Source organism: Paracoccidioides brasiliensis (assembly GCF_000150735.1).
Source record: "Paracoccidioides brasiliensis Pb18 unplaced genomic scaffold supercont2.2, whole genome shotgun sequence".
In the NCBI taxonomy this organism is placed as follows: domain Eukaryota; kingdom Fungi; phylum Ascomycota; class Eurotiomycetes; order Onygenales; family Ajellomycetaceae; genus Paracoccidioides; species Paracoccidioides brasiliensis.
Window position 1 is genome coordinate 2,601,755 of NW_011371359.1, and position 23,796 is coordinate 2,625,550.

The 23,796-nt window shown below is 45.7% G+C and overlaps 7 protein-coding genes across 7 annotated transcripts; 3 read left to right on the top strand and 4 right to left on the bottom strand.

Annotated features, from left to right (window-relative positions):
* Positions 1–355: 355 nt before the first annotated feature.
* PADG_02020 (uncharacterized protein) lies at positions 356–1,655 on the top strand (the record flags this gene model as incomplete). Its single annotated transcript, XM_010759371.1, has 4 exons — positions 356–378; positions 438–967; positions 1,036–1,376; positions 1,455–1,655. The coding sequence occupies 4 exons, from the start codon at positions 356–358 to the stop codon at positions 1,653–1,655; spliced, it is 1,095 nt and encodes a 364-aa protein (XP_010757673.1).
* Positions 1,656–2,755: 1,100 nt separating this feature from the next.
* Positions 2,756–4,409, bottom strand: PADG_02021 (uncharacterized protein; the record flags this gene model as incomplete). The annotated part of the gene is made up of 5 exons (XM_010758865.1): positions 2,756–3,753; positions 3,816–3,957; positions 4,016–4,074; positions 4,142–4,233; positions 4,312–4,409. The coding sequence occupies 5 exons, from the start codon at positions 4,407–4,409 to the stop codon at positions 2,756–2,758; spliced, it is 1,389 nt and encodes a 462-aa protein (XP_010757167.1).
* A 590-nt stretch (positions 4,410–4,999) lies between these two features.
* PADG_02022 (uncharacterized protein) lies at positions 5,000–6,038 on the top strand (the record flags this gene model as incomplete). The annotated part of the gene is made up of 4 exons (XM_010759372.1): positions 5,000–5,039; positions 5,158–5,414; positions 5,502–5,599; positions 5,687–6,038. The coding sequence occupies 4 exons, from the start codon at positions 5,000–5,002 to the stop codon at positions 6,036–6,038; spliced, it is 747 nt and encodes a 248-aa protein (XP_010757674.1).
* A 3,243-nt stretch (positions 6,039–9,281) lies between these two features.
* Positions 9,282–10,820, bottom strand: PADG_02023 (uncharacterized protein; the record flags this gene model as incomplete). The annotated part of the gene is made up of 3 exons (XM_010758866.1): positions 9,282–9,946; positions 10,002–10,620; positions 10,704–10,820. 3 exons carry the CDS (start codon positions 10,818–10,820, stop codon positions 9,282–9,284), a joined length of 1,401 nt encoding a protein of 466 aa, XP_010757168.1.
* Positions 10,821–13,216: 2,396 nt separating this feature from the next.
* PADG_02025 (uncharacterized protein) lies at positions 13,217–16,090 on the bottom strand (the record flags this gene model as incomplete). Its single annotated transcript, XM_010758867.1, has 2 exons — positions 13,217–15,233; positions 15,291–16,090. The coding sequence occupies 2 exons, from the start codon at positions 16,088–16,090 to the stop codon at positions 13,217–13,219; spliced, it is 2,817 nt and encodes a 938-aa protein (XP_010757169.1).
* Positions 16,091–16,731: 641 nt separating this feature from the next.
* On the top strand, positions 16,732–21,090 carry PADG_02026 (uncharacterized protein; the record flags this gene model as incomplete). Its single annotated transcript, XM_010758868.1, has 4 exons — positions 16,732–17,005; positions 17,058–17,835; positions 17,924–19,949; positions 20,005–21,090. 4 exons carry the CDS (start codon positions 16,732–16,734, stop codon positions 21,088–21,090), a joined length of 4,164 nt encoding a protein of 1,387 aa, XP_010757170.1.
* Positions 21,091–22,392: 1,302 nt separating this feature from the next.
* On the bottom strand, positions 22,393–23,796 carry PADG_02027 (uncharacterized protein; the record flags this gene model as incomplete). Its single annotated transcript, XM_010759373.1, has 1 exon — positions 22,393–23,796. One exon carries the CDS (start codon positions 23,794–23,796, stop codon positions 22,393–22,395), a length of 1,404 nt encoding a protein of 467 aa, XP_010757675.1.

The window sequence follows — 23,796 nt, forward strand, 5'->3', positions numbered from 1 at the left end:
GAAGAACCTTGAAATACAATCGTTGCATAGCGCTAGTCCGCATTGGTGCAAGCGCGTTGTCAAAGCCAAATCTCCGGAATATTTACCTCCATCCTTTATCAGCCTCCAGCGCTTCAACGCCCCAAACCTACCATTTCCGCATGTTGCAACGGCTTGCGTAAGGCATTTTGGCGTAATCCTATCTGTATTTCTATGTTGCTCGATCTAGGCGGAGCATCTCATGACCATCGTCCATCATGATAGGATACCCTCTGATGTTCTGCGCATTGACAACACCAACTTCAGCTAAATACCAGCCACCGCTCTTCCTCCTACCTACTTATACACCAAGCTTTGTCCCCCTGTCTCTTTAAATATGTGGCGAGACCGCACTAATTTGTAAGCCCTCTGTTGTCTGCAATCAGATAGATTCCCTGCTAACCATTTCGCTGCGGCAGATACATCTCATACCGTCAATCCTTCGCCCACCACCCCTCAAAAAAGCCGCGATATCTCGGAGCTTGGAATAACAATGCGGACTCGTCGTCGATATCAGAAGAGCGTCGCGGACTTATGTCCGGCGGCGGATTTGAAGATGACGGCGATGCCATCATTGAAATGGACCTCCTTCCACCCCGATGGGTCGATATCCAAGACGAAGTGACTGAAATATTGGCCGGAATCGCCCAGAAGTCTGCCCGGTTGGATAAACTCCATCAGAAACATGTTTTGCCCGGATTTGGAGATGAGGATGCCAGAAAGGAAGAGGAAGGTGTGATTGAACAATTGACGCAGGATATCACCCGGGCTTTCCACGATTGCCAGCGCGCGATCCAGAGAATCGAGGCGATGGTCAATGTACAGAAGCAACAGGGAGGAGTTAGCAAGGGGGATGAAACGATGGCGAAAAATATTCAGATATCACTTGCCGGGAGGGTTCAGGAAGCCAGCGCCGGCTTTAGAAAAAAGCAAAGCACATATCTGAAAAGTAAGCGCATTTCCAATATGCGGAACAGCTTTCACTGCAGATTAACTAATATCTTTGCTCGAATACAGAATTACGGAGCTTGGATGGAATGACACCGCTGGAGCGGTCTGCAACGCCTGTACAAAACCCATATATGGATCCCTCCCTAATAGAGTCTGATGCCGACAAATCCTACTCACAATCAACCCTCCTCCAAACATCCCAGAAGCAATTACAGACCAATGATGCCGTCATACTCCAGCGCGAGCGCGAAATCAATGATATCGCGAGGGGAATTATAGAATTATCTGATATTTTCCGTGACCTACAAGCCATGGTTATAGATCAGGGCACTATGCTCGACCGCATCGATTTTAATGTCGAGCGGATGAACGTAGACGTAAAAGCGGCGGATAAGGAACTGACAGATGTAAAATTTCCCTTTTATTTCCGTTTACTATCTCTAAGAAATCAAAAAACAAACTAACCATATCACAAAACCAAACAGGCAACCAGCTACCAAAAACGCACCACGAAACGCAAAATTCTTCTCCTCCTAATCCTCCTCGTCGTGGGCATGTTTATCCTCCTCCTTGTAAAACCCAAACGAAGCAGCAACTCATCCCAGAACCCTCAGCGGAACAACCAACGAAAGAAACTATTCCCAAAGACAAAACATTCAGCGGTGTCATCGGTCCGGGCGGCCTAGCCAATAAAAATCCTCGAAGTTGATGGACGAATCACTGAGCCGCCCAATGGAAATGCTTGCAAGGAGTTTCGTTGCTATATAGAAAACCAGGATATGGGCAGCTTGTGAGAATGCAGACAGACTTGGTTTGTCAGATGTTTATCCTCCTTGTAAAACCCAAACGAAGCAGCAACCCATCTCCCGCCCCGCCCCGGGACCAGCCCCTCCACAATCAGTTTCACAACGAATACAACGGCTACAAAAACGATAACCTTCGAGCGGATCAACCCTACGACTATCTCTATGCCCGCAGATCCGCATCACCCTCTTCATCACCCTCTCATTTGCGTCGTAATCGGAGAAACCGTTTCCGAGGGATGCTTGAATCGATACGCCAGATATATTGAAATGCACTGACTAATGATAATAATGTAGATACCTAGCAAGCGTGCGCGGTTTAGCTATTGCTTTTTTACTTTCTTAATATTTTTAACGCTTTTTCTTGTTGTGAACAAAGCAACGCAAATCCATCCATTCATTTGCGCTGATTCTCTCTTTTTACTCTTTCTCTTCGGTTTTCCCATTCCTTCGACGTGTATGAGCATCATATGTAAATATATATCACCCAGATCTACAATCACTGAAGAAACAAACTAGCACTGTGCAGAACAATATTATACACGGCTTCCAAGGGGAAAAACGGAGGTGTCTCATAGAAGTAGAGGAATGTTCATTTCCATTAACATACATACATACATACATGCATGCATGAAATGAGATTGAGAAAAGGAAAGGGGGCCAGGGAGATGGGAAGCAGGAACACGTAGGGGTAACAAAAGCTACTAAACCACTTGACCAACCACACCAACTCGCCCAATGGGAATGAACACGCAGGCCAATGAAAAAGACTAAATCTTCCGTAGTTATTAAAGAAGGGGAAAAAGGCCCAACGTGAAATAGCAAGAGGCAACGACGACACAAAACAACCACATGGCTGAGAAAGAAATACAAACAGAAGCAAGCAGAACCCAAAAAAAAGGAGTCGAAAAATAGAAGAGACTAACATCCCTTTCCGAAACCTCCCGTTCATTAAGGAATAAAAAAGGGGGAAAAAAATAAAGTTAATACTTACTCCCCTCCTGCCTCAACAGCTCCGCAACATCATCATCCAACTCCTCCATAACATCCCCTCCAGCTGCAAACCCCATATACTCATCCTGCTGCGTATGCGAAACCTTCCGCTTCTTCGCACTCGAGCCGTTCGCAGGACTCTCCGATGTCGATGGCTGCTGCGGTCCACCATGAGCATGAGCATGGCCATGTAGCGCAGCGAGGGTCGACGTCAAATCCGGACTGATGGGCATGGGCATCTGCATGGGCACTGAAGTCTCTGGGAGGGATGTTTCTGCTAGAAATGGCTGTTGCTGCTGTTGTTGTTGTTGTTGTGACTGTTGCTCAGCAGTATCCGGCTGACCAAGTTCATAGCTACTTGGCGGAAGTTGATTGGGAGTTGGGGATCCGACGGGCGTGAGAGTCTCGACTGGAGGTGGTGTTAGCGCTTCGACGACGGGACGTTCGGGCTCTTCGCCAATCTGTGTGGGTGCTGTCGATTCCGCATTGCCGGTTTCATGCCCACCGCCATTCCCATGCGATGCCGGCGAATTCTCTACGGACAAGCCGCGCATAATCGCATCTTCAACGTCCCGCCTCTTACTCTCCGTCTCAATTTTCCGTGCCGCTAATTGCTCGGCCTGTGCCTGTTCCTTGTGTAGGGCCGCGCGGTTTGCATCCAGCAGCTTTTCCAGCCCCTGTATCAAAATCTGGCGTGACTTAATTATTTCGGAAACTGAGCTTTCTGCATTCGCTAATGACTTTAGAAGCTGGCTTAAGCGCGCGGCATGGACGGGTGGGGTGGGGATCTGTGCGGATGGATCGTGCATTTTATCATATTCGGCGTTGGCGGCCGTGACAGCCGCAGATGAAGATACTGTGGCTTTAGAGACGGCTATTTGAAGTGGAGCTAGTGGCTGTAGCTCTGGTGGAATTGACCCGGGCGAGCTAGCAAAGAGGGAGCCACCTAGCAATGGCTTTTTGCTGGATGATCTGGATTTGTCCACTTCTATTGGGAATAGTTAGCTGGATGGGGGTGTGATAAATTATGTAGGGGAGGTGTCAACAAACCATCAACTCGAGCCTCTACCGCCTGTTGGATAGGCTCCTCGAAAATGTGCCGTTGTCGCCAAACCTCAACCACACGCCTTAACTTTTGTTGCACGTCACTGGAGGCTCCTTTGTAGGCGGTTGCGGTTGCATCGGCGATAATCTAGAGAAGGGATGTTCAGTGACAAAAAGAGGAAAACACAACACCAGATCTAACTCACTGGAGAGAAGGCAATGAGGAAATCCTCCTTGCGTCGTGCTTTAGACTGTTGCGCGACCTCTGTAGAATGGAAGGAGTTAGGATTAGGTCTCTATCTGAGCCGTACAAGTGGTATGGATAAACCAACCATTCGCCAGATATATCAGATTCAGCCGCTTGGGACCATTTGAATCGCGAAGTTTTTGTAGCCAGAGCTGAGCCGTACGATCTGCATGTCTCCTATAAGGTACAATTCAATTTAGTAATGCTGTTTAGGTAGCATGGAGTTGGAGGAGCAAAGCGGGAGAATTAGCCCACCTGTGAAACATGACCCATTGGGCGACTGTGACGATGGATTCCTGAGTCTCATTGAGGGCTGATAACTTGGCCTTGACGGCATCGTCGGTGTAGGCCATTGGAGGGTGTGTTTTGGACTTGAGATGGGCGTGCGGAGGGGGTGAGCCGAGCTATCAAAACAAAGGAGGGAGAGCTCTGTTTGTTGAGGAGACGACGTTGAATGGCGATCAGATGTTGGATGGGAAAGACACAGGTGAACGCAAAGGGTGTAAGACAGCTGAAACACAATGTAGAATACAAGAGAGCGGAATGAATATTCTTTGAACAAGTCAATATTTTTTGCTTGTCATTGCTGTTTGAGGTATCAAGGTAGGCAACAATAACAAATGAACAAGTCGGTAAATAAATAATATATAGCTGGTCGTTAGTTATGATTTAACTAAAAAGTCAAGTCAAAACTATAAGGTAAACCCACTCACCGCCCGGCAGAATCCCCTGCCCCGAGTTTCCTGCTGCGACTTCATTCAACTTGTTCTTTGTCTCTCTCTTGTTGGAGAATACAGATATCTTAACATGTAAAACAACCAAATACTTTCGACTAGCATCCTTCACGCTGACTCTATTTGCCGATATCCACCCCACAATTGGCTTCCCAGTCCACATCCTTCCTCCACAACCCCCTTTCTCTCCTTTCAACCTACCTCGTCAAATGGCTGACCGATTCCCATCTCTCGACGACTTCTCCGCCGGTATGGCCTACTTATCTAACAAAACCCAAAGATCTCCGCATCCTAATGTATCCATCCATGTATACAAAGAAACAGCTTCTCTAACTCTGCAATTTTCAAATACAACTAGGTCAAACAGAACCCTCTGGCACCATTGGCAGTCCCACCGGAACTGCTAGTAGCGAAGACTTTCTAGCCCGCGAACGTGCCCTCCTGGGTGAAGATGCGGATCAGTTTGCCACGCCAAACGACCAACGACTCCAAACAGCTGCGACAGTGCAAGATGCTGGAGATGATGGTATGCTAGTGGTTGGTGGTGGAGGGGAGAACCTTGAAGGTGTAGAGGCAGTTGGCAGATTTGACTCGTCATTTCCAGCCCTAGAATCACAAAATGAGGTATATGCTGAATCGCATTACTGTTGCTGAAATGCGAAAAGGGAATATACAGCACTTTCTAACCGCATATTCTCTTTTAATCTGTAGCAAGTCGCACCGGGCGGAACCATCACAGGCACATCCTCCGCCTTCCAATCGTCATACTCCACATACAAGCAACCAGAAGAAGAAACGGAAGCAATTCGGTAGGTCCCATCCCATTCTCCTACGCCTCCCAAAACAACCAAACAAAAACCAAACCACACCACACCTTCTAACCCTTCCCCCCTCAGTGAATGGCGCAAAAAACGCGATGAAGAACTCGCTCGCCGCTCCGCCGCCTCCGCCGAGCGTAAAGCAGCCACAATCACCAAGGCCCAGCAGGATATCGACGACTACTACGAATCATATAACAAGCGCACAGACCGCGCCAAGGAGCGCACGCGAAATGAGGCAGAGGATTTCCTTGCTAACCGTGAAGATACGGCGGCGGGAGGCACGAGTTGGGAGCGCATTGCGAAGTTGGTTGATGTTAGTGGGAAGGGATCGAAGGGGGGTGCGAGTGGGTCTGGGAAGGAGAGATTTAGGGAGTTGCTGATTGAGTTGAAGAAGGACGAGGGGGCGCCGGGGGCTGCGGGGGTTTAATGGATTTTGCGTCGTGGTGGTGGTGGTGTGTTGTGAATGGGATGGGTATGAAAAGGAGGCGGGAGATGGTAATAGAATGGAGTTGAATGGCAAGATTCGATGTTATGTTGTCTGTGCATCCACGCGTGAGAGCAGAAGAACGATGTGATAATCGAATCCCATGCCAATATTGACTACGGAAACGGAAGGGCAACTGAACCGATATGTGGATGGCAATGGATAATTTGTCTGGCCTACCAGGGTATATTTCGGTATAGCAGAATACATGCCAGCAAAGTGTTGTGCTGTGATGCTGCTTATGGATTGTCAAGCGCCTCGAGCACCCGCTCCGATTTTGAGTCCATTACTTATCCATATAATCTCATAGATCGATACTGTCCACCCGTCGACTCATCCATCCAATTCCCGGTCCTTCTTCCAACTCACCCTTCTCCACTTTGCCCTTCCCCAATGGGCGTTTCCTCGAATTTTCCTCCATTTCTTTAATCCTGGTTCTAGGGTGTGTCTTGGCTTTCTTGGTTTCTGTCTGTTCCTATAGTTTAGCTCTTTACGGATGGTTTCCTGCAATTCAAGTCTTACTATAATTATTTTGTTAGAGAGGTTCTTCTAGGTTTTCTTGTCACGGTTGCTTGGCAGGATGGCTGGCACAGGAATCATCAGGGAGAGTTGTTGAAAGGGGTAATAATCAAAACTTGTTTCTCAAATGTTACTTCAACAGAGATGTGTGAATGGGAGGGCAAAGAGTAAAATTATGACTGAAACCAGGGGCATCTACATGAATGGAAAGATATCAAAGAGTGAGCTCAACAGAAGAACAGAGGCATAGATGGGTGGGCGTACAGTTGAACTTGGTTTTAAAATTTGCCCGGAACAACAACCTTTGGCGTCGTTTAAACATTTTTCATATCTCACACATTTCTAACGCACGTCTCAGTAGGCCTTGATGGTAGTTAGTATTTTTACCATATCTCTCAGGTTCTTGTCCTTATAACTAACTCTAATCCTTAGCCCTCATCCTAACTAACCCTGGTGTTGAGGGCGGCGAGGGTGGTTAGAGATGTATTAACAGGATGTGTGGTGCCAAAATATGTAACCTTGTGTTTAATTTTAGATTGGGTTAACTGAGTTGGTTTGATCCGAGTCGATCAAGGTTTTAGAAAAAGGGGGTCATGTAAACGGTTATCCCGTATCGGAGGAGTGATAATAAAATCACATGCTTCTCTATTACAATGCTGCAAAATATATAGTGTAATTCCCCAAATGGAAAAACTTAAAGATACATATGAGATTGTTCATCTACATAAATTATGTAAGGGAAATAGCGATATTGCATGACATTATTATAGATTAGAGATATTTAAGAGATCTCCATAACTGCAGTATTAAATCAACTTAGGTATCTTCAATGTTTTATTTCAATGCATCGCAATATCTTTAACTTGTAATAAAAATGAAACAAATTCAATAGAAATAAAGGAAAGAATTGAACTTATAATATTTGTTATTTAAAAATTAAAAAAATCTTCTATTTGAATAAATTTTAAAAGTAAATAAATAAAACTTATTCTCTTGGTTGATATTTATTAAAAATTTGATTAACTAATTATCTTTTATTTTATAGTATTCAATTTTAACTTTTATAATTTTGATAAATATTGAAATACAAGTTAAATACATACTGCATATAGTTAGCTTTGATATTATGACTTTAAATATTATAATTATAATTAAATTAAATATAAAAATTAAAAAAATTAAAGTCAATTTAAGATTTTTAAAAATATAATTATTCAGAATAAGATAGAGTACATACAACTTTAACAAAATAAAACTTAAATAGTTAAAACATTATATAATTATATACTATCAGTATTAAGTATCTAAAATCCGAAAATTATAACTATGATTAAAATTTTTATTTAATTAAACTAAATTTCTCAATAGTTTAATATTTACTTTTATATATTTTTTAAAAAATTAATTAAGTAATTTTAATTATATTAAATTCTTCAAAAATTAAATAACTTTTATCAATGTATAAATAAAACTCTAAAACTTATACACATTCTAAAAACTGTCTCAAAGTTTGTTGAATAAAATTAATTGAATTATTAAAATTTTTAAATATAAATTGATTAAGATCATTTTTATAAAAAGTAATATATAAATAAATTTATAGTAAATAAGAAAAAAAACTAAATAATAAATAAGATCTAGTCTTTAAATCCAACATGAAAAGTATCTAATCAGAGAAGAAGCTATTGAAGCTATTATTTTACCAGTTGAGTCTAAACAGTTAGTTTTTTAATTTCATTATCTTAAAAGTTTAGATCACATTTATAAGCACTACAAAGATGCAGCAATTGCGACACACTGAATTATTCTAGAGTGATATGTTCTAAATCTAAAGTTTAATTTAATTTAATTCAATTAGGGATTATTTGAATCTAGATATTTCACGTTGAGATCTAGATAGTTGAGTTGTGGTAGTTTTGGGGGCTTTGCTGGCAGTGGATTACATTACGTAAGTATAACTAACTCACTTATGAGTAAGAAGTTTCCAAGATTTTGTTGCGTATCTCAAACCCCTGAGTGCAACGACAAAAAGTAACCTGAGATGAAAATGGAAATAAAGAAAGTAGGAATGGGGTAAATTCAAAAAGGCTAGATGGACATATCCAGCCATCGGAACATTTGCATGTGTACACCAGCATCTAGATCAACAAAGGAAAATCTTTCCCCCTTTTTATTTGTGTGCAACATCTCAACCACTTCCTTGCCCCCACTCACCCTCTTCCGCAGTCGCCAAGGTTGGCCAGGGTAGAATCCGTATCTGGAATGATAGCACGGCTTTCAACCATGCCCGAAGAGGAGACTTTATCCATCTCGTGGTATAAGAGATCATGTTAAGTGGGGACTCCAAGAATGGCGCGGAGGAGGGTGAGAAGGGGACGGAGTCAAAAAAGATGCTCCGATCTGTTACTGGAACTTTCCAATTTCCCACCTTTTATATGTATGTATTGCGTGTAAAAATATCTGTGATATATGTGTAAGAATCATGTACGCAACCGAGGAACCCAACGGAAAAGAATATATCTGAAATCTGTTAAACCAGTTAAAAAGTTTTGTAGAAATATGAAAAGACTCTGTGCCGTCGCGACGATGAAAAAATTATACCCTAAAACTTAAAGACCCGCAAAAAGTTTGGTAAAAGATTAAAAAAAAAAAAAAAAAAAAAAAAGGTTATGCCACCACGGCAGTCATTGGGGTGGGTTTCTCAGCTTCCGTTGGTAATTGCCTTTCCCGTTCTTCTTCCCGGAGCATATGGTTCTTCATCCAGTTGACGGCATTCGTGCACCAGGGATCCACATAGAGAGTCCACGCATACGCAGCCACGTACAGGATGGCATAGAAGACCGGGAGAATGAAGACAAACGCCATTCCGTTCGGGTGGCGCAACTGAATGATTTTACCCTCATCGTTTGTCTTGGGCGTCGTAGCTGACGCATAACCGTAAGTCAACCACACCAGAACGGTTCGCATGAGGCTATTGTGAATTAGGTAGACGGCAAATGAGGCACGGCCGAGAAAGTTGAAGAGGGGAAGTGTTAGGAATTTTCTCGCATTGCGGGAGAAGAAGATGCCGACCATCAGGATTGTGGTGCCAACGGAAACCCAGTAGCGACTGTAGTCGGTGTTGGAGGGGGTTATTTGTTTGATCAACTCTTTCATGATGCGGGACCAGTAGACCCATTCAGCGCTGTGTTCGGGGTAGCTGCATATGTATAGGCCAATGATGATAATTAGGGACGGGACAGGTTTGGGGAGAATGGAAGTGGCCCGGTGGCCAAGGTCGACTTGGAGTTGTGCAAGCATGAGGCCTGCAAAGATGTTGATGCCGACAACATCTACATTGAAAGTCAGCTGGGAGTTCTGAAAAGACAGAAGGGTAGATATGCTTACAGTCTCCTATAACCCAACACCAGATGTAAAGAAATGCAGTGACGACACGCCAATACCGGGTCGACAGAAGCATCATGGCTAATAGAGCAAGATATACACGGAACGAGCCATGGAGGAAATATACAAGGGTCCATTGAGTGGCATCATATTCACCAGGGCCTGCGTTCCAAAAGAGAGTCAAGTCAATGAACAGTTTGTACAGGGCCTCCCAGACTGAAGCATCTGGGGGCCGTGCACCCCACCGAATCCACGCCGCATCGATCCGTTCAGCCATTGCGAAAGCATGAAGTTGACAAAGCAGCCATGCCATACATGTTGCAATGCCGGTTGGCAGCAACAGTCGTCCAGAGCGAGTAAATGTACTTCGTGCAAGATTGGTCAGGGCGACGGTGGTGTTGCCGGAGCGGGCATTCTTGACTGACTGGAGTGAGTTGACGAAGCCGGTGATGATGAAGAAGAGAGCCACACAGGCACGTCCGCCAACGATAAGTCTTAAGAATGGGAGCTGCAAGAGAGATGGAGAATCACCCTCTTTGTTGCTTGCGTGAAGTAAATAGGGAAAGAAAGATGTGCATATATGGCCGGTAACGACGATGAACGACGCAATACCGCGGAGACCCTGGAGATGCGGAAAATATATCAGCGTTGTCAAGATGTAATTTTAAGATAGATTGGCAATATATGTGAGAAGAATACACATACGTCGATCCAGTTGTTGTCTCTTTTTCTTGTGGAGGACATGGCAGTGGTCATGAAGGAGTCAATGCGAAGGAGAATGGAGCGCAGAGCAGAGAAGGGGAGGCAAAGCCGGGCAAACATTGGGAAGAGGCGTGGGTTATATATATCATCAGAAAGGGTAGATATATGGCAACGGGACTCTATCTATCAGTAATGATGATATCCGTCATTTGGGTGGACGATCCGCTCTGCAGGTCGAACAGGAGCCGGCGGGTATTTCGCATAGGCAAGGAGAGACTCTGAACAACAACAACAACAACAATGGCGGAAACAGGAACGGTATGCAGGACGTATGGAAATAACAATAAGGAGCGAAAGAGGCCTCAGCAAGGTACGGTGAGGAGAAAGTAGATAAAAGGAGAAATAAATAAATAATTCACAAGACAGGGAGAAGACGACGGAGTGGAGCACAAGCATCGAAGATGTGGATAAAGCGGCTTGAACATTTCATGTCCTGGCTTGCCATGGGGTTTTGGACCCAGTGGGGATGCTGAACGAAAATAAAACATAAATGTCATAACCTCCATAGTGAGCTATTGCAATGTTAATGGAAGAGAGGGTGTCAAACGGTGCGTCGTTTTATGGTTTCGAACGGCTTCGAACCATCCTGACTCCTCGATGCTCGGCATTGAAACAGCCTCCACACCTTAACCGCATCTAACACGCCAGCCAACTCCCCGTCATTTGCCCTCAAATGAGCCCGAACAAGCCTTCGGTACACGCCGCAATCCACACTGTGACACCACATTGGTTGTTGATCTGCAGATCATGTAGAAACGCAGGAGGACATTGCATCTGGACCGTCCGTAAAAATCTTCGGTGTGGTGTAAACGTTCAGGTTCCATGACTCTCACATTGAAACCAACCACCCCTAACAAACCGCATCCTAACCTTACCCCTACACCCCGGTGTTGAGGACGGTGAGGTTGAGTAGAGATGGAGTAACTAGCCATTCTGTGGGGTATGAATGAGCAAGAGCATGGAACGTTGTGTTTATTGTAGGTCATTGATATTAAAAAGTGGACCCCAACTGATGAACCAACCTTCCACTGCAAACCCGCAGGACATGCATGCAATGAATGAATCACTGTATCGTCTCTCCCTCGCGCTTTGGGGTAACTAGGCAATTCCCTCCGACAATCGGCTGGATATTATTTTAATATGCTATAATTATTGACTCTGCCACTCGACACACATGGCCCCCTAGAGAGAAAAAGTTAAATGAATTCCTCCACTTCGGTTGTACACTTCAGAATCGGGGATAAAACTCAGGAGGGTGCATTAGTTTCGAACGCCATTCCATGGAAAACCTTCCACCCTACAACTGCGGATCGTGGGTCAGTGTCTTAGTTCCAAGGCTAGCAACCAACCTGGGCGCAGGTACCATGGCACAAAAGCTTTGAAGTGAACAGCTCAAAGGTTGAATGAACCCTTGGGATCTCCGGTTTAAGGTGCTGAAAGCACGGAGCAATGTGGTCTGGACCGATTAACTCTTGCCGAGACAGACCCACATCCCTTTCATTCAGCACTCTTCAACACTGGCGATATTCTCCTTTTTAACCGGTATTAATGTATTGGCAGCGTTTCTCGCCTTGACAGGTTCTTGTTGGGAGGGAGGTAGGAGGAGAAGTGAACAACAGGAGGAGAAGATGAAAAGAAAGGTGAACTTTAGAAAAGCGATGAAATCCAAAGAAAAGAAAACCTGCAAATAAATAAATAGATAGATATAGATATATAAAAACAAGAAAACAAAAGGGGAGCGGAGTTGATTCAAATTCTTTCTTTCTTCTTCAATGGAGCTGGAAATTCTCCTCTACGCCATATTAAGTTATGCTTTACATTAATATTGTCTCAAGAGAGTCGGTTAGAAAACTTCAATACATATGATATACATGGTCTAAGCCTCAAGTAATGTTTCTATTTATGACGAACTCTTTTTTTTTGAAGAACATTTTCCTTTCTGTCCTTTTTTCCGGGAGAAGGTCTGGCTAATCATTATTATTTATTTATTTAATTATTTATTTACTTACTTAACTTATTTTTGGTAGGGCGTGTAAGTATTATTGAATCATGATTCTCCAATAAGGAATAATGACATCAAGTAAATTCCAATTCACTGTTTTTCTATATTATATACACTGAGCGGATGGGAATCATGAGAAAGCTAGTGGGATACTACACCAATCATACCGGGATTTAATGTTTGAAAGGGAGAGATTCACGCTGCAAAAAGGAGCAGAATACGGCCTGCAGGGTAGAGCAAGCCAGCAAAGATTAAACCCTGAAACTCCACGCTGGTGGCCTGCAAAAGTCCTGCACAGCTTAGCAGACAAAAAGAGACAAGGAAAAGAGACCAAGCAGCCAGGCTAGTATTTCGTCCTCTTTATCTACAGAGGACCAAGAGAATCACACACGAGTCAAAAAAATAAAAAAAAAAATAAAAAAAATCGACATATATATAAAGGTATATGACACTCCTACCGTAGACCATTACTGCCAATGTACAACTCAAGCAGCGCCTTCGTGGCCGACGCCGCTGTCGCGGCGGCGAAGTCCTGCCAAATCTTATTCTTGTGGCTGTCTGCGTAGTCGCACACTGCCTTGACGACAATGCAACAGGGTAACTCGTCCCATACTCCGGCACTCTCCATCTCGAATGCAAGGAGACCGTGGCGGTTGGCGATCCTGTCACGGTCCTCGCTAGATTTCATCACCGTATCGCCTGATCCGATGCTCCCGATAAATATCGAGGGGGCCTGGGCTTCTTTGATGCACTCCTCTTCCTCGAGTTGTCGTTTGTATTCGAGGCGCTCGCGTCGGACGAGGTGTTTGTGATCGCACCCAAGCTCATCGCATGTCTGGTGGCGGGAGTCCTTGCAGGCGTGGGTGGATGGCCCGTTGTTGTTATTGTTGTTGTTGTTGTTGCGGTGGAGTTTTGAGCAGAGGCAAGGCGAGGGCAGCAGATGGTGTTTGTGCTTGTAGTTGGCGTGGAAGAGCTTGTCTTGCAGAGCGCCTGGATACCGGTATCTGGCACCCCGGCGAGGATTCCGAGTTGCGGACTTTATTTGTATCTCTTGCAGATGACCGGTTGTGCTGTCCTCGAGTCGCTGTCGCACCATGTCCGTCTCAAATATTGCTAACAGGTTGCGTAGTTTTTTCGGCGCTCTGCCAAAGCTATCATCCACCGTGTCCCTCACTGCGAACCCATCATCATACTTTCTCCCGAGGTCGTACTGAACGATGTGCCTGCTGATAACTACATCACCAAGGAGAAGCTCATCATCTTCTCCCGGACGGGGCACGCCGCCGCATATTCCAGTAACAAGGGCTACTCTTAAGCTAGGGAAGCTGTATCGAAGGCTGGCTGATGTACCGGCCGCACTGACTTTCCCCATATTTGAGAGAAGGACAAGCACCACGTTGGATTTTCCAATGCGCCCGGTCGTGTATATATTTGGATCTCCTTCGGCGCTTCCGAACTCCTCATCCCAGAACTCGTCGAATATTAATGATACAGCGTCAAATTCAAGTGGCAGGGCGCATACTATCGCTATCTCAAAGTCACTGCGGCTTTTAGGGCAAGCGATCCTCCTGGGGAGCGACTTTATGGGTCGGTGCAGCAGCCCTTCCTGCGGTCCCTTATCAGTTGTTGGAGACGAGATTAAAAGCGTTTTCGAGAGCGGAAGGTCGGATACTGAATCCCGTCGTTTCCGCTTCGAGATTTGTGGGTTCACCATGAGTTCGAGATTCCGTACAATGTTCTCATAAATGGCCTTCCGCAACACCTCGCTGGCAGTTGAACCACTGGTTTGCTCTTGAAATTTCGGCAGCGCCATATGTAGATATAAACAACCTTCCACAGCTTGAAGATAGTTTCCGTTTCCTTCTCTTTCTGCTACATTCACAAATGCGCACATTTCTCCCCATTTTGACACATTTGTTTTGCTATCGGAATGGATCTCCATCGATAACTTCTCGCCATTCTCGATTTCTAGCAGAAGCTTAGCAAACGAAAGTAGGATTGGGTTACCGGGTCCTACTGTCTTGAGCAAGTCAGGCGGCTTGGGACCCGAGAATTTCGGCTTGAGCGATATGTACAGCACGCGGTCACTGGCATTGGCACCGGAAGGACGTAGAAAGTACAAGGTTTCTGGTCTCCAACTGTGAGAGGCCAGTTCCAAGTCCTCATCGAAGAAGTCCATAAGACACCTTGCAAGCGAGAGGGCAAGCGTCGCTTTCTCTCGTGAACCAAATTTCTCCACCGCTACCCCTTCTAAATAGTCACGAGCGGTGATCCGCGTGAAAACCTTTTGATTTAGGAGTTCCTCGAGGGACTCCGCGGTAAAGCTCTCTGAAGACAAAAGTATCGGAGGGATTTTATCTGAGATGTCAAAAGATCCGCGTTGGTCGACAAATAAGTATAGTTTTCTTCCTTCGTTTGCCCGTTGGATTGCTGCACATATGCTCCCTTTCTCGGTTTCATCAACCATTATCCTACCTATTGGTCAGACTGAGAGCCACGAAATCTTATGGTGAGGATGACAGCCTTACTTAAACGAGCCGCATTTGGCCTGTTGCCAAACGCCCCTCTCCATACACCGGGAAATGAACATATCCAGAGCAGGTCCATCCGAACCTGTTTGCCACTCCTCAGACACTTTCAGTTTGATCTCGTGTGTTTCTCCACAACTCCGCTGCCGAAATTCGTTGAATATTGCGTTGATTACAATGCTCGCGCGCTTCTGGTACATGTCAGACTGGTTCTGCGCTGCTGCAACACCCGTCATGAATTCCTCCTGGGAGAGGCAAATGGGTTGAGGGCCCAGAGATTTCTGTGTGCTAGCCATGAGACGCTCTAAGTATGCTTTCCGTTCAGCCACTCGACCCAATGCAATGGTGCCAGCCCGTCCCTGAGGAAGCATGAACAGCAATGGGCCAGACCCTGTCGTTAGATTGCACTTATCCGATGAGGCATTCAAAAAGCAGATTAGGCCACTTAATTTTGGGTACTTGTCACCAAGTATTGTAATGTCGTGAAGACCCGTATCAGACGACTTGGATGTTTTACCGACTGATTCTATGAGGGTGCTATTGACCATATCATTTAGCGAAGCCAGCAGATCCTGTGCAATCCGGTCCATATCATGGTAATCTTGCTCTGAGAAATCGACACCCACAGGGGTTGTTTTAAAGATGTAGCGAAGATCCGCCTCTAAGAAAGCAGCGTCATTCTCCCATTTACTGGGGCGGCTGCCGACTGGTACGCCCCGAGGAAGACTCAACAATCTGCCGGTCAATCGTGATTTGAGCGCTTGGAGGCCATTCCACCCCAGCGACTGGGTTGGAAGCATCGTTGGATCGCCTTACCTTTGCTCCGTTCGTCGTGTGTTGGCAGCATGGAGAGAGGAACGGAGGAAGTGATGTTAATTACCACAGGAAGCACACACAGCCTTGCCAAGTTGGTGTTCTGCAATTGCGTTAAGCGCGAGCCTTGTCCATGCAGCCGGCGGAGGGGGGTTCTGATTTGGCATCGCCTCTCATCTTTTCGTCGCCAGCCTCGATTCGTCAAACGCTACAACTCCGCCCAAATTGCTTCTTCTCAAGCACGGCCGCTAGGTTCTAGTTACATGTCTAGTTAACCAGTTTCCCAAACGTAGGCTCCATTTGCTAATAATGGATATCCCACTTCGTCACGTGGGTTCGACCACTCCCCACTCCGCTAACTTCCAAGATTCTATACAGCTTTTGATATGCCGTGCAAAGGAGTGTTTCAAGTGAACACAACAAAGACGTCTAGAAAATTGCCTGGGGATGGCCCTTAGAGCCACTGGCCTCTGAGGGTTGCCCTTCTCGGTTCAGCTGGCGTTTATCATGCTCCGCGCTCTGGGCCTCAGATTCCCAGCGCAAACCCATCTGGAGCAATCTTCTGTAACGGATGAAGTCGTGCCCAAGGGCTTTGCTTGCTCCAGCTGCCGTTGTTGTACCAACAACTATGGAGGATATCAGACATGAGGAACCGATATTTGACCTCGCTTCTGAATGTGAGAAGTTGTTTGCTTCGCAGATTTCAGCATTAAATGGCCGTAACGAGGCAAACGGCGCAAAATGCCTGGGGGAGCTGAATCACCGGTTTGCCGCTTGGGCGGGCTTCTTAGGAGTCTTCGCTGAATCGAGTGTGTGTTTGGACCGCAGACTCAGGCACCATGCTGAGATCCAAGACCAAGTGCTCCGGCTTCTGGATATCATGCGCAGGAATTTAACATACGGTTCCATTCCCCCGCTTCCCCAGTTATTATTCAGAGCTAACACCATCGATAGTACTTGAACGGGATGGTGACTCCCCTGATCGCATGCAAATTCAATTATCTGACCGCAACAGAAGAAATGGGGAAAATATGAAAAATTTGAACGAATTTCAATTTGCCCAGCCGCTTCGCGTGAATATCTCTAGCTTGGAGGCAATTTCGGGCGCTGTAGAACGCCTCAACCATCTTGGAATTGCAATACGACAGTCCTCAGTGACAAGCCAAATGACAAAGGCCAGAAAATTTGCGGAGACATTCAACTTCACTTCTTTCGAAGAAGTAGCGTATCTATCTCTCAGAACACTCTATAGCAACGCAAGTGAAAGCCTTCTTGAACAACTTACCCGGTCCATGATGGAGACGTATGCTTTGTTTCTTCATCGCAAATCTCGCCAAACGCGGCTTCAAGCTCCTCGATCACTCCCGCTTACGCCAATACCGCTATCCGCTATCACCGAGGAGCCGATTGCTGATATGGATGGGGGAGATCCCATGGAGATTGACGGACAAGTACACCTACCTCAGCCAAGCAAGGACTTGACTTCTATTAGGATATTTCGATCGCGCCCAGCCCAACCGGTTCGCACGATAGCTCAGTCTGAACCGACCTCCGTAGACAGTCACGAATTCAGAGCAAGGATCAGGAAAAAGCTGAATCCTTCGATTAAAAGCAAGACAATGTCCATCCTGGCCAACCATGCAGATTACCCCCAGCCGGCCAAAGGAAGCTTGACTTGTGAATGGTGCTTTAGTCCTATCGTAGCTAGTTTATTGGAGGGACCAAATTGGCGGTACGAAAAATCTTATCTGGTTCTTTCATGTTTATATCGAATATCTTTTGTACACTTCTGATCCTGACTCTTAATAAAAAATCTATAGGCAACATGTGAATGAAGACCATGAACCTTATGTGTGCATCTCTGAGAAATGCTCCGAGGCGCTACCCAGATTTGCGACTTCGACCCAGTGGTTCCAGCACATGCTCACAATTCATGACAGGAACTGGCACCGGGAAGTGCATGCACCGTCCTCGTGGTCTTGTCCTTTGTGTGTCGATGAAGATGCTACTTTTCCTAAGTCGGACGATTTAACTGCCCATCTTATTGATTTTCATGAAGGAACCTTTACCAGGCCACAGATCGATGCCATCGTGCACCAAAGCCGGTTTCGTACCTCTCGCCCTCAGGATACGTGCCCTCTCTGCTGTTTGCCCATGAAGACCCAGCTGGACCTTTCATCTAAGGAAAAAGGAGATGATAATGGAGATCCGTGTCCTAAGGAAACGACCCATGAGGAAAACGTTGGACATAAACGAATCAAAACAGAGACCGGCCGGGCTCAGCCCGACCATAACGAAGGAGATACCCTTGAATTGAAAGCAAAACTGAAACCAAATACCCTGGTCGACCGGTCTATTAGCAAATCCCTTTCTGTCGAAGTGGTTGGGAGCCATATAGCAGCACATCTCCAAGGCATAATGCTTCTCACATTGCGCTTGATATCAATAGATATTGGGATTGACGTTTCAGCAGATAATCAAAGTACATCTGGCGGTACTGACCATAATTCATCCTGGGTTAGCTCAAGCAAGGGAGACCCGGGTCAGGATATGGGCAAGATAGAACACTTCCCGCAACCAATAAATGATGATAATGACCCAGGCGATGACATTCCTTTCGAAGATGTGGTCCCAGACTCAGAATATACCAATTGGCACAACGTTCCCCGCGCTCATGATGATCTGTTGGAAGAAAATATTCTAGAGAATGAGCTGATTCGCTTAGGAATCGTTCAGCCACGCCCATATGGGTCAAAGCATTCCTTACCATCGCGAGCCGTTCAGAGTGAGGATAAATTGAAAATATTACAGAAAAATAGGTCTCGTCTCGGGGTCATTCAAAAAATCGTGGATGCTGAGGTCCGTTTTACAAGGGAAATGACAATCGTTAATGAAATTTACAAGGCTTCGTCTAGTGCCTGTTTGGAGCTTTCCGCAGATGACGTGAAAGTCCTATTTGGGAACTCGGAGGAAGTGTTAAGCTTTTCTTCGGGCTTCCAAACGGCACTTAAGAAAGCTGCTGAGAGTGCGTTCACGCCACGAGAATCACGTAATATAGAGACCACCAAACTACACGGTGACGATGAGGCTTCAGAGAAATCACATACAACAGAATTGGATTTTTCTACGTTTATCGGTAGAGCTTTCATGGAACATCTTCCTCACATGGAAAAGGTCTATTGGCGATATCTGAAGAACAACGATGCAGCCAATAATAGACTCAGGACTTTGCAGAGCAATAGCAAGGTTTCGAACTGGCTTACTGAATGTTATGAAGGTTCGTTTGACATGACAACGGCAGGTCTTGACTCACTACTCATCAGACCTGCGCAACATCTCTTACAGTATTCAATATTATTGGACGAGCTTCTTCAGTGGACGCCGAGTGATCACCCGGATTGGACCTGTCTTACTGAGGCGGTTTTCAAGCTCAAAAGTCTTCCTGCTCATATCGATGCTGTAAAGAAGCGAGATGACATTGTAAACCAGACTGTTAACCAAAAGCGCAAAACACTGGATGTGAAAGCGGGATTGAACAGGGCATTTGGACGACGCACAGCTACACTTGCAGATATATCCGATCCAGAGAAAGAGTTTAGAGATAAGGATTGTGATGTTTTGACTCAAAAATTGGGCGAGAGCTTCTTCCAGATGCAGCTTGTGATGATGGACGTAAAGAAGTATACGGCTGAAGTTCAGAGCTCGACTGACCGTCTCAAGCAGATTGTTAGTGCAATTGCGGAATTCGTCTCCGTGATGCCAACGAATTATCCAGGCCTGGTGAGCAAATGGGTGCGCTGGAGATCTTGTATGCAAGGTATCATATCAGGAGCTCTGGTCGATCATGTAAGCCCTCTGATCACTCCTGGAGACTTATGGTATATTCTGACACATTTAATAGATCACTTTAGTTCGAACGACAATTATTGAACCGTTAGATGCAGCTCTTAAGCTTCATAGTAAACCCCAGGCGGTCAGCCAGGAGCGCACCATGCGGTTTCCACAATACGTCCGCTTCAAGGTTGCTAAAGGACGAAATATCAAACTAGATAAAAAGACCACAGAGAAAGCCCAGCAGTTTATCGCATTGAATGAGACTCTTAAAGATGAACTCCCGAAATTCTTTACTCTCTGCGCTCGATTGGTGGAGACGTGCTTAAAGAATCTTGTTCACATCCAAAATGGCTGGTTCCGGCAGCTGGAGACTGAACTTGGCACTGTTATCGATTCACCCCCAGTCGATATCCCAGCGATCATCCATGAATGGTCAGCCGACTTTAGCTTTGCGGAAGCTCAAGTTCTTTCGCTTGGGATGTGCAACGGTTCCATTTTGGCTGAACAGCCCAATTCACTTAACCCCCTTAGCAGAATCAACACGGGCTCAACGGAAGCAATAAGCAGCCCGTCCCGGCGACCTTCTACCGCCAACAGCCGCAGCGTGCGTGATCCAGTTTCTCGATCTCGACCATCTTACCGAATACCAGATCTCCTCTTTGGCGAAGTAGGGGGCCCGTCATCATTTGACCCTGCTGCATCTTCGCGGATGAGCACGGACACCACATCCAGCCTGCCAAAGTTGACTCTCGATACTCCATTCTCAGTCGAATTCCCTGACTCCTCAATCAAGCCAAGAGATAGTTTGCCCAAGCAACGGTCTGGTCAATATTTTGAGTCATCTTCGCGATCGCTAGCGGGAGGCAAACTGCAGACAGACAAGGGATTGTCGGAAAGCAACAGGGAGCGGTCTCCGGCAGAACCTGAGGACGGGTTCGAGGTCCTATTTATCGTTGCCAGTATCTTTGAATTCCATAATTCTCGTGCGTCACAGGTTGTCTCTGGATACCAGTATCTGCAGTATGACGCAGGCGAGGTTTTTGACGTATTTGCCGAAAAAGGGGAGTTATGGCTTGCCAGGAACCAGGATGATCCCGATCGTATGATTGGTTGGATATGGACCAAGCATTTTGCTAAACTCTCACAATGCTGAGTTCGGTTTTTTCTATTATTTTATTTTATTTTTTATTTATTACCTTTGTTCACATGTAGTTACACGCAAAGGAGCTAACCTTGGTGGCATAATTCCCATAGAAGATCCTCTACTATTATCAATTTGTACACCGCTTAAACGGAGGTATGCGGCATCATCTATCAGATAATTACCCCTACTATGATAGAATAGAATATTTATTCAATAGTCTGTGCTTAGAGCATTTTGATGAGGAAGTTATGGTAGCTCTAACGTCGTATTCATACGCATCTACAGGATGCAAAACCATGGACTCTTATTCTCCCAAGTAGCTAACTAGTGATTGGAAAACAAGGTATTAACCACCGGAGCAGGCTTTTTGCTGGAAACAACAAAGTCCTATCATTATCAAAAAAAAAAAAGAAAAAGAAAAAGAAAAGAAAAAGAAAAAGAAAAAAAAGAAAAGAAAAGAAAAGATTTTTTTTTTAATCTAAGGTTTTACTTTTAGGTGAAATGTTTGTGTTTGGGGACGTTAGTTGCTCACTGGTTTGGCTCATCCAGCAGCAACATTCTCAAGGCAGAAGCCGGGAAATGCTGCAGACCATAGACGCCACCACCCAGACATGCACATAAGTAGACAGACGGATACGCGGTCATCCACGTGACAAGCACTCTAAACATCTAGTTCTAGACATCGTTGGCTTATTTTGGAATCATATAGAACGTAGTTCCGTGGAAAACAGTAAAATAATGGGTAGGTTGTTCATGTATAGATGCAACCAGCGTGCGCTACTCCCCGCACCAGAACATCAGAGGTGAAAATTGATCCAGGTGAATCATCAAAAAATTGCACAAATTATGTGAATGGAAACAGGAGGAGAGCAGCACCCAGGTGTGTATCAACTACAAACGACAGAATAGAAATATGTATCTATATTGCCGTTCGTTCGTTGGGTGGTTGCGCTAGAGCAACGAAAAAAGGGAAAAGCTATAATAAAAGATTTGCTCTGGGGAGGGGACGGTAAGACATGCTTCATAGTAACTATACGCTATATGCGCATAGGAGGTAAAAACTTTATATATGAACCAATTTCACCCCCAAAAAATAATATATATATATATGTAAACAATAAATACCAAGAAGAATAGACAAGAATAGGCAAGAATAAAAATAAAGGGAAAAATATGTACAGGCCACTCGTCGACGTGTTAAAAGCTCACCCAGTGAGCTAGCCGGAGGCCAATTACAACCCCCCCCCACAAAAAAAAAAAAAAAGATGAAGATATGTAGCCAAAACAGAGATATAAAAACATCTCCCTCGCTCAAATAGAGGAGCACTGGACATCCAACCACTTTGTAAAGACAGCAGTCGGCTCCTCCACATAACGGTGAAACACCTCCGCGAACCAGCACGAGAGCAAAATCGTCAGCGTCCCGCCGATAGCGAAAGTCAACCCGTACTGGAATGTCGTTTGGTAGCCGAAGACAAAATACAGCCACGGCATGATCGGGTACAGGAAGAACTTGAGCATGATGGTGTGCGTCAGGTAGAGTGAGAAGGAGAGGGTGCCAAGGTAGAGGAAGATGGGGCGGGTGAAGAAGTGCTGGACGGATGAGAGGCCCGTGATGGCCACGATGAGGATGACTGTGCCGACGGCGTCCCAGAAGCGATAAAAGGCCGTGTAAGTTCGCGGCGCGTACCATTCTAGCACTGCGAAGGACCAGGCGTTCCAGATATCTGCGGCAGGGACGCTAAGGATCCATAGCCCCAGGATCATGCTGAAGACTATGAACCATGTCGGTGGGGTGTAGTGGGTAGCAGTCTTGAATTTTGAGTCTGCGTTATCAACTTTGGTGGGCAGCTGCTGGCTGTATTCGGCTGCCTCCTCCTTGATTATGTCTAGTTCAGTGAGGAATGCGCCGGCAAGAAAGAGGAATACGTCCCATTTCTCAAAGGTGAGAGTGTAGAGGGAGAACAGGGCGTTGAAAGACAGGCGGGTCTTGCTGGAGCATCTTGCGAGAGCGGAGTGGACGAGAAATAAGACCATCGAACACCGGAATTCAACAGGGATGGTCCATAGTTGGTAGGCGTAGGGAGAGTTTTGGCTGAAGTTTTCCCAGTTGAACGGCCAGAAGAGCGGCGGGATGGTTTTGCACCAGAGCCAGAATTGGCGGAAAAAAGTCGGTTCCTGCGGGACCATGTTGAAGGTGTGGTATGGGATTTTGTCATCTGCGAACTTGGCGACTGGTGGGAAAAGATTGAAGCTGATCATGAACATGGGGATGAACGTTGCAATTATGGAGGGGATGTACAATCGGAAGATGCGACGGAAGATCTTGGAGCTCAAGTCCAGCTGTAGCGGGCCCCAAGATTGGCTTCGGCATTTCCTAATCGTCCCGAGAGAAAGGACGTAGCCGGAGATAAAGAAAAAGATAGTTGGTTGACCTGTGTAGAGAAGACGGAAAAAGGGGAGTTGGAAGATAGAATCGCGGCCTTCGGTCCCATTGTAGGCATATGATGAGTTTGGGAAGAATCCCAAGACCATGTGTAAAACTACCACACCAATCGCAGCTAGCCCACGAATGCCATCTAGATATGCTGTTTTCCCAACCGGCCTCGATAGCTTTTTGGACCCTGGCTTGATCTTATTTTGGACGATTGCTGGAAGGAATAAAAACACTGCGTGGGCAATTCGCCCCGGGCCGGTTGACCGCAGACCGGTCAT